This window comes from Hevea brasiliensis, chromosome 2 (assembly GCF_030052815.1).
Source record: "Hevea brasiliensis isolate MT/VB/25A 57/8 chromosome 2, ASM3005281v1, whole genome shotgun sequence".
In the NCBI taxonomy this organism is placed as follows: Eukaryota; Viridiplantae; Streptophyta; class Magnoliopsida; order Malpighiales; family Euphorbiaceae; genus Hevea; species Hevea brasiliensis.
In genome coordinates this window covers 36873240-36883580 of record NC_079494.1, presented here as the reverse complement: position 1 = coordinate 36883580, position 10341 = coordinate 36873240, and the positions used below count along the sequence as shown (strand labels likewise).

Here is a 10341-nt window from a genome sequence, read left to right as displayed (position 1 = left end):
AATCTGATTCTATATAAACCGCTTTGAGATTTGTTATGGCCAAGGTGGCAATTGTTATCAGAGGACCACATGAGTATTCTTATATCTTATCAAGTTAGAGGACTCCCGGTCAGCAGGTGATAGCTTTTTTTAGTAAAGAATTAAGGGAGCGAGGACTCAAACTTAGTACTTACTAGATGAGTAATATGTCTTTAGCTACTTGACCAAGCCAAACTGAGTAATATATATATATATACATACTAATTTTTTTTCTATACAATATTTATACTTGTTATATATACTCGTGATTTTATTATTTTTTATATGTAGTTTTTTATTAAATTTTCGTATATAATATAATATTAGTCCTAAGTTAATTATATTGGATATTTCCGCTATTTTCTATCATTATTTTAAGCAATAAGGATCATTCTCGTTGATAAGAAGCACATTTATAACCGACTATTTCTCTGAAAATATAGTATATCAAAATAAAATTGATTTGTAATATCAAATCATTCAACTTTTTTGTTTTTGAAACTATTATCTGTTTTGAGACTTGCAACCCATTTAATGATTTACATTTGACATAAGTAATGATAATCAGCAATATAATTTAATTAAATTTCATCATCAATCCATCTCTCAACAAGGTTCTTAAAAGAATGAAAAGGAAAAAGAAATCTTAAACCAAAAAAAAAAAAGAAAAAAGCTGAATTGAAGAAAAAAGAGGAAGGAAAAGAAACAATCATATAATGTAAAGCATGAAGCTCAAGCTTTATTATCATGGAGAATTAAATAATTAATAGTCTCATTCATTAATTGGCAATAGAGATAAACGATGCTTATTAACATGATCATAGCATGTATGCCTTTTTCTATCAAAAACAAGGTACATTACCGGCCAAATGAATTGATTTATTAAAAGGATAATAATTTTGTCCAAATAGCGGATATCAATCAGACATGCTTAGATGCTTAATTTGAAGTGCTTGCTTAGAAAAAAAGGAGGATGGTGCGGTAGTAAAGGATTTTATTTTTGCTTGGGCGAAGTATTTGGACCAGCTATTTGCAGAGCCCAAACCCCCATAACTTGCGAATGGCAACAAAAAGAATGGGAAATGGTAGGAAATGGAATGAAGCAATAAAAGAGAAGTCATTTCAATGGAGAAAGTGTCTCCATACCCCTAATCTTACTTGTTATTACTTTTTCTTTCCTTTTGCTGTAGAGATGTTAACATATTTCTCATTAATATATAAATGAGTTACATGACAAAAATAATTTATTAGCGAGTTTAATAGATAATTCTTTCTTTTTTATAAAATGATAATTTTTTTTTTTCATTTGGAAGTTACGAAAATTCAAGGAAAAGCATATAGCATAGACATAATTTAACTGGAAAGAAATCACTTCAAGAAAATATAGCATTGCTATTTACTACACTACATTTCAGCATTAAAATTATTCAAGACAAATCTTATTTAGCTGCCAGAAGAAGCTACAAGCACCTAATCCTGCTTTAATTAAATAGCTTCAATCAACAGCCAGTTACACAGAATCCAATACTAGAGACGGCTGGGGAAAAAATTTGAGAATCAGATTGTCATCTTAATATTTCTCATCCAACATGGTATACTGGGATACATGCCCTACCTGTTTAACATGATATGGTGGTGAATATGGAGAACCTGTGCTGTAATCCATAGCGTGGTAGAATTAGGTGCAAACAAGCCTAAACAAATCTTCTGAAATATATCATTTGAGTAGTAACCATAATTGAGAATGGATAGCCTCTGTAGTGCTTGTTTCAAGTTGTAATAAGAAGGCTTGAATTATCCCATTAAGAAAAAGAATTAGCATGAGTTAGTGAACATGCTCGAAATGCAGCCATCAGAAAGACGCCTCTATCTTGTCATGCAGGTTGACCACCAAGTCATGTGCATCGTCTAGCAGCTTCCATACATTGAGTTGGCCAGCCATGCTGTTGCACTCCCTTAAAATTTCATCCATGCTGTTATACTTCTCTATAATTAATTTCCTCCTCTGCAATACTGAAGCTGCAATAGCATAAAGCAACAAATCATCTGTTGGTGGTGCTCGCTGCCTTATCCTGCTCCATGCTGACTTGCCAATGCCAGCTCTTATGGCTGCCTGATCTGCCCACATCACCTCCCAGAGACAAGTTGTCTGTTCAAAAGTCAACTCCCTCCTGAACAGCACCACCACCATCCTATAAACAAAAAAACAATCCTCAGCCTGAAGCTTCTCCAAATGCCTGAAAAGGTGCGAGTCTTTGCATTTGATAATCTTGGAAACAATATTCAATTGTCTCCGAATTCCCACTTCATCGAGTCTAAAATTATGACGAGCCTTCTTCATGAAACCAACAAAACACCAGAATGCTTCATGATCCTCTGTAATAACAGTAACAATCGGAGAAAGTAGATCACTCATGCCCTGACAATAGCCAATTTCAGGGTCATAGAGTGCATAGGCTTCAAGAATAGCAACCAATCGGGCAGCATGGAAAATTTGGCAGGGTTCCAGATGTTCGTAGTCCTTTAACCCAACAGCTTCAGCAGAACAGCAAGCTCTATCCTCTGATACTGAAGCGTAAGATTGGAAGTAAGGTATCCATTCTGAATTGTCACGCACTGCATCTACACGAATGATCCTCTGCCATGTAGCAAAATTTTCAGCAGCAGGTGCACTTAAGTGGAGTTCTGTCCTTGAAGGAGAAATAAACTCTTTGGAAGGCTCATCACGTTCATTCTTTTCCTGGCCTTCTGAAGAAGAGGAAGCCTGTATAACAGCTTCAGGGTCTTCAGAGGAGTCTGAGTCAGATGATTCAGTGTTTAGTGCAGATGCATCAGTGTTTGTTGTTTTTTGTCTTGAACTATCATCACCTTCCAACAGTGTAATACATGGATCATCAGAGTACTCAACATCTGGACTCCTTTCCTCACTGGAAAGGGATTCCCTGGCACTAACCACATCCTCAAAACTAGAAGAATCTGTATATTGAACAAGACTTCCGCTGTCTATATTGATGCTTGGTTTGCTACTCTCGTTCAACTTGAAGCTCTCATTGCTATGTTTCAGGAGCAGGCGGCACTGTCTGCGGAGTTTCTCATATTCCTTTCTGTAGGTACAAATTTTCACAGTGGAAAGATGATAATAAAGACTAAAAGATGAAGGAACAAGACAATGTTTTTAGGGCTGAAAAATCACCAATCTACATATCTAAGATTCATAATAGATTAAAGGAAGAAGTTGAACAAGGATGAGCTCGGCAGAAGTACCTTTTCTGAGTCCTTATAGTATCTCTTTCTTCTTTGGAACTGTTCAGGTCATAGCTGTCAAAGGTAAGGGGGGAAAATTCACTATACTAGTGTTTTCTAAGCACAAAATGTGACAACATGAACAAACAATATCAATATGAAGTTCTTAAAAGAGATTCAATGTGAAGTTTCCACAAAACAAGAACTGCAACTAATCTGCCGAGATGGAGGGCAAGACGTGCGTGCTGCAAGATGGCGTCTTGGCGTCTTGGCGTCGCGCATGCGTCTTGGCGTCTTGCGCGTGTGTGAGTCCTTATAGTATCTCTTTCTTCTTTGGAACTGTTCAGGTCATAGCTGTCAAAGGTAAGGGAGGAAAATTCACTATACTAGTGTTTTCTAAGCACAAAATGTGACAACATGAACAAACAATATCAATATGAAGTTCTTAAAAGAGATTCAATGTGAAGTTTCCACAAAACAAGAACTGCAACTAATCTGCCGAGATGGAGGGCAAGATAAACTCTGTCTGCGTGCGTGCGTGCGTGCGTGTGTGTGTGTGCGTGTGTGTGTGTGTGTGTGTGTGTGTGTGTAGAGACTAGAAATCTAGCTATCAAAAATATCATCAAGCATAACTGAGGTAGATTAGGAAAAACCAACACATAGAACTTCGCTGCCAAATGCCAGAATATAACAATATGATAAATTCAACCCTGACTCATAACATCTAGATTTGGGAGAGGAAAGTTGATCAAAATCTTCTCCCGGGTAAGCCATGGAGCAAAACCCCTTAAATTTGGTGACATTTGAGAACACATTTAGGTGCTCCTGTTGAAATATTAGACAGCAGCAGCAGCAGCAGCTACAACAACAACTACAACAACAGCATTTCTAGGAATAAAACAAGATTAACATGCTTAGATTAACATGCTTACACTCCAAGGAGGAATGGCCAAACCTCTGCTCTAATACTCGGATCTACACCCTATATAAAAAATATAAGAGTAAATATTCGCTTAATAATGGCATAGCATAACACTTGCAGAAACTGCAATGGAAATATAAAAGATAAATATTCCTTGTAATAATAGCATAGCAAAAAAAATACAGAAACTGAATTTATTACTCACTACACTGCGAACTTTTTTCAAAAATTTAACTCCACCATCATGGAGTTTCCCATCTGATGTGAACAATCTTCTCCACTGGCGTGGAGTAAGGGCATGTTTTTTGATCCTGCGAGACCATGGTGATTTAAGATGGCCCCTGAAATGAAAAAACAACAATATCAGCATTCAAACAAGAAGCCAGCACTTAAAAGACACATCAACAAGTAAACCAATATAAGTTGATTTGCAAAAGAACAAAAACAAGAACAGATCATTTACAGAAGAGCACTGGAAAATAGGTCATTTTCTCAGAACATTGCATCAAGTCCCACTATCCCTAAAAAGATTTTGCATAAATCATGTCATAATCAATCAAATTAGGGCGCTACATTATTTGCAAGCAGCATCATGGTATGCAATGGAGTGCGATCCCCAAGAAACATATGCCCATATGCTATGTCCCAAAACAGTCTAATGCACTGAAAGTAAAACAGGAAGAAATTGGATATTCAACTGATTAAAGCCAGAAAGCTATTGATTAAGTTACTTTGTAGCAAAAATAACCCATTTCAAAGAATCCAACAGGATTTACATAACCAAAAGAAACAGTTTTTTATCAGATATCATTACAAATCAATAAAATCCCTACTTATTCTCATTCCATAATATAGAAATCAAGTAGCAAAATGCAGAAGTGAAAAGAGGAACAAGTAGAATGAACTGAAATAAATGCTGAAAACATGACAGATCGGATCTGAAAAACGAAAATCGAAGAACCCAAGTAAATCAGAAAGAAAAATCACGGAAAGCGGAGGGTAAAAGGAGAGAGAGAGAGAGATAGAGAGAGAGAGAGAGAGGACTGACCGATCAGAAGAGGAACAAGAAGCTGCTGAGGAAGAATTAACAATTAAAAGAACTGAACGCAAGTGAATCCACGAAGACGACCCTGATGATGAAAATGATGGAGAAGACGAATTTGATGACGACGACGAAGTGTGACTTCGTCTTAAAGCTTTCATTTACTTCACTTTTCTCACAACTACTCAGAAATCCCAGAAAACCAAAAGAATGAACAAGAATTGGAAATTCTACTTCTCTCTTCCTCACCCACTCACAAAGCGGAGGAAACTGAATTTTTTTTTTTTTCCCTTCACTGATTACCAACTGGTCGCGCAGAATACAGTGACAAAAACGGCGATTCCAGCCAAGGCCGTGACGGCTAAAGCTGTTGTAGAGTTAGGAGCTGCTAATGCCCACCAGAATCCTCCACCGCCGCTGGAAAGAGGAATTCCATGGGGAGAGTTGCTCCCGGTGTTGAACATTGAGCAGACAACCGGATCGGAGAAATTGCAGGCCAATCCTCCTCCTTTAGGGTCTTATAGAGGAAAGGATTCAGGTTCGCAAGAAATGAAATGTAGATAGGGGTTTCAGTAGCAGCCTGGTTTTGATTCTGTAGAGAAGACTGCACTGAAGAGGAGTTTTTTTTTCTTTTTTTTGGTTCTGAAAATAAAGAAGAAGAAGAAAGACAGAGGAAGCAGAGACAAGAGTCTATGGAGACTGATAGCGACCAGCGCCAGCAGATGGGAGGATGGAGCGAAAGTAGCGTAAGCGAATCTGCACGCGCAATGCAAGACCTTGCCTTTAGGAAATGACAGTATTGGCACCTAGGCTCAGTTGTTTTTCTCTTTCCTCTCTTAAGGTGGGACCTTTTTATTTATTTATTTCTTTTCAAATTTTCAATATCTTTACCATTAAAAGGTTTTTTTTTTTTTAATAAAATGTTTATGATATTTGATTAAGTAGCACCGTAGTATTTATCGGAAAAAAAATTACCGTAGTACTGTTTTTATTTTTTATGTAATTTTTTAATATAAAGATAATTTATTTTGTTTGCTTAGTAAATAACTTGACTAGTTAATACTTTAGGTATTGCAAGCGTAAATTGTGTATTTTTTTAACTTCTCTTAAATGGTTATAAAAATCTAACTAGACTGGCTATAACTTCATTAAAATCTCACTTAAGATTGAATAATTAAAATAATAAAAATTATATTGATTATTGAAAATTTGAATATAAGCTTTATAAAGTAAATGTAAAACTTAAAAAGTAAAAGGTATATAAAATTAAAGATAGGTAGACTGTTAAAGTCTATTATTGTTAAATTGATTGGTTAGTCAGGTTTCGAACGTTGCAATACAGATTTCATCTATAACTGCACCTGGAACATTCTAGAACCAGCACTATTAATTGTTTACATATTCAAACAGTTACGCAACTGCTATTGATGATTTCGCCAACCAATGATAACCTCACCTATAATAGGTAACCTCCATCATCGAATAACTTTTTTAACTAGTCAGATAACTTTCTCTAATAAATATCTAATAGCCACCAAAATAATTAATAACACTTATTTTAGACCTCATAAATAAATTAATACAATAAAATCAAGTAAATTAGTTTTATAAAAAAATTTGATTTAATTAATCATGAGCCTAAAAATCATTGATGAGCTTATTAAATTATTTTTGGGTCAAACAATTGCCCCTGCACATTGATTGGCCGGTAAGACAATTCTAATATGGTTAATTAATTATCCTTAAACACTTGAACTTTTTCTGCTCCTTTATTACTCGGACAATTCATCGTAACTATACCTGCAAGCTACTACTTCTTCTGATAAGAATTTAAATTTAAATAAAATTCAATCTTTATCAAGTTTCCTAATCCCCATAGATTTTTATCAAAGTCCAATCAACTTTTTACCTTCCTAAGATAATTGTTTCCTTTTTGGGAAGTAATTTGGCTGTCTCACATATTACGGTTGCGCAAATGTGTCAGATACTTATTATATCACCTGATATTATACTTTTACTTCTGAGATCAAATAATTATGAGAACTGACTCAACTGTACGCAGCTTCTTCAATCTCATGAATAACAAGTAATTAAAGCCAAGTGAATTAGAATTGAATGCTTTGATTATCTAAAAGGAAAGTACAATGCTTGAAATTAAATGCAAGAGCTTTGGAAAAACAAAAAACTGACAAAATAAGGACAAAAGACTGCTAGAGTTTGGTTAAGTTGTTATTGTTAAAATGTTAGGGGCTTTTTACGTTGCTGCCCATCTGACTTTTATAGCTTTACTTACAGGTACTTAGAAGATTCCTGAACTACCATCCTACGTTCTGCAATTGTTTAGCAGTTACCATCCCACTCTCCTGTAACCACTTAAAACTGCTAATAACTCATTTATCTTCAACTAACCACCAAATAACTCTCTAAATATTTAATAGTTATCTCAAGCCATAATTAATTAAATTAATTTTACTGAAAAAATAATTTAATTAATTCTTAAGCCTAAAAATAACTAATAAATAAATTAATTATTTTGGTACAAATAATAATTATGACTTCTCACATAAAAGAAACTTACCTACCATTTCTTTTACTGCAGCTCTCATTCTTATTCATTTTCTCTCAATTTTTCCTAAGAGAAACCCATTACCATCATAGCCAAAAGCTTAATCTTAACATCATTCTTCTTCTACAATCATAAATTCATAAAGCTCATGTTTTTCTTTCTTTTCCTCTTCCTTACCTCTCTCTTTGGTGCGCTACTACCTTCACTATGTGTTCTTTGTGCTCGCTCATTACTTCACCACTGACAGTCCCTTGCCATCATCCTTACTGTCATTCAATGTCGACTACTAGCAACTAGTTTTCGTCGATAACCCTTAGTTCATCCTTGGTGATTCCCATGTCATTCATCCATACTCGACGCCATTCAAGGTACTTCTTCATCTCCATTTTTTATTTTAACCTTTCTTTTGAACTAATCTTGGCTATGATAGCCATTTCTTAGTAATATGGGTACTAGGTATTATCTGGGTGTTGTTGATTTGCATGAAACTTGAAGGAATTTGAGAAGGATTGGAAAAATTACAGGCACTGCGAATTTTCTTTCTTTGGAAATAAAATTGGTACCTTTGTACTATCTGGACTTTATTTGTGCACTTGGGACATGTTGGATAATTTGGTTACATTATGCTTATCTTCAGATTCTATAATATCAATATGTTATCTACTACACCTACCACAGCACCTGGCACTGCACTTGTTATAGCATTTGGCACCGCATCTGCCACTGCACCTCTTGCAACACCTAGCACAGCACTTGGTACCACATCTGGCATAGCACATGGCATTGCACCTACAGCAAGTACTAGTGTGGTAACTCCTCTGGTGTTTCCTCTCCTGAGTTCCTCTATTCTAGGACTTAGTGCCTTTTCTGCCTTGACAGTTTTCTCACCTCCCAACTTCTCGATGTCCAGCATTAATCCTTTTTCCATAATAGCTAGAGGTAAAGTTTCTTACTGCACTTGACTTATATTAGTATTGCACCTGTGTAACACCCTCCCTGTAGCAACTCCGTACATTCGACTGTTTCGGTAACCAGTGTCAGTCCGGACAGCTAGAACGTCCGAAAAAATATTTAAATTAAAGTAAGGAACCATAATTAACTCAAATATTAATAAGAAAAATTTAGGAAAATTTTTAAAAATAAAATACAACCAAGTTAAATGAGCAGGTGCCCTAGCGATGGGTAACCTAATAGGAAGTTGCGATTCTCGCAACTAGGAGCCCTAGACTAGGGGAAAAATTCATCAAATAATTTTTGAGACTCCAGAGAAGGGTCATTGAGGTTTTTATGGCATTAGAATGCAAAAAAAATGCTTACAAAATTTTTTCAATCGGTACAGACAATTTTGGTCTGTTAAGCCAAACAAAGGGTATTTTGGCCATTTCGCCTTCAGAGGTGATTTTTGGCTGACTTCTCCAGTAAAGTAAATAATTATTATGACATAAAATGTGAATAAATATTGATAAAAATTAAATTGAAATTAAGTAGACAAGAAAAGGAAAGAAAATCAAAGAAATTAGAATTATGACATCATTATGATGTCATTAAACATCCTCCCACCCAATCAAACTTTGACACATAGCACTAACTTATTTAAAATGTCTTAATGGGCAAAAAAAAAGAAAGAAATCAGTTGTTTCTTCTTCTTTCCCTAACCTGCCGTTTCCCTCCTCCCACCAAAAAACCACCATTAAAGCTTGTTCAAACTTTATAACTCACCCAAAATTCACTTGAAACCCTAACTTAGCTTCACAAAAAATCAACCTAGCAACTTAAATATCCTCTAGGCAGACAAAAGAGGAAGAAAAAAAGAAGTTTGTGAAGGGAGAAATTATGCCCCAACAAGGTAAGTGACCAAACTCTTACTCCTTTTGCTTTAATTCATGTTCAATGGCATGAATTGTGTAAGAAATATAAGGAAATAAAGTAATAAGTGTGTGTGTGCAACTTACAATTTTTGGCAGCTAGGGTTAGCTAGGGTTTGATGATTTTGCTTGGTAGAAAAATGGTTATGAGCAGCCTTTGGTATTGGATGGGGTATTGAACATAATTAAGTAGGTGAAATGCAAGAATTGTGCATGTATGAAATGAAGAAATTGGACACTTGAACAATTCTAGGGTTTGCTCATGTGATAGTTCATTAACCTTGTAATGGTCAATTAGTAACCATTTAAATGTGTATGATGAGGAAATGAAGTGAGTTGAGGCTTGGCATATGAGTGTGGGTGAGCTGCCTTGGCTAACCTGCAAGACTGAGCATGAGTTTAGCAGGTTTGGACAGTTATAAATGGAGTTGTAAAGGTTTAATTGGTTCAAGGCTAATTGGACATGAAACTAGACACATAATGGCACAACTTTAGTATAGAAACCTTGCCCAGAAAACCAAATCAAGTTGATCTAAAAATTGCCCTAATTCGGGTGACCTGCATTCTGCCTGGGAAAAACGACTAAATAAACAGTATTTATTCATTTAGTCATAACTCAGTGTAAAAAAGTCCAATTGACTTGAAATTTTACTAACAGAAAGCTAAGACATAGAGCTACAACTTT

The 10341-nt window shown here is 35.4% G+C and overlaps 1 protein-coding gene across 1 annotated transcript; it reads right to left on the bottom strand.

Moving 5' to 3' along the window:
• Nucleotides 1-1390: 1390 nt before the first annotated feature.
• LOC110671952 (rab GTPase-activating protein 22) lies at nt 1391-5980 on the bottom strand. Its single transcript, XM_021834590.2, has 5 exons — nt 5232-5980; nt 4389-4524; nt 4194-4243; nt 3283-3336; nt 1391-3122 (listed from the first exon to the last, which is right to left on the bottom strand). The coding sequence occupies exons 1-5, from the start codon at nt 5384-5386 to the stop codon at nt 1871-1873; spliced, it is 1647 nt and encodes a 548-aa protein (XP_021690282.2). The 5' UTR covers nt 5387-5980; the 3' UTR covers nt 1391-1870.
• Between the last annotated feature and the right edge of the window lie 4361 nt (nt 5981-10341).

Excerpts from the sequence above, each read along its gene's own strand:
- LOC110671952 (XM_021834590.2), bottom strand. The coding sequence starts at position 5,386 with ATGAAAGCTTTAAGACGAAGTCACACTTCGTCGTCGTCATCAAATTCG. Across the intron at positions 4,525-5,231 it reads TCTTGTTCCTCTTCTGATCG|GGGCCATCTTAAATCACCAT; the intron begins GTCAGTCCTCTC and ends TTTTCATTTCAG. Across the intron at positions 3,123-3,282 it reads ACTATAAGGACTCAGAAAAG|AAAGGAATATGAGAAACTCC; the intron begins GTACTTCTGCCG and ends TTGTACCTACAG.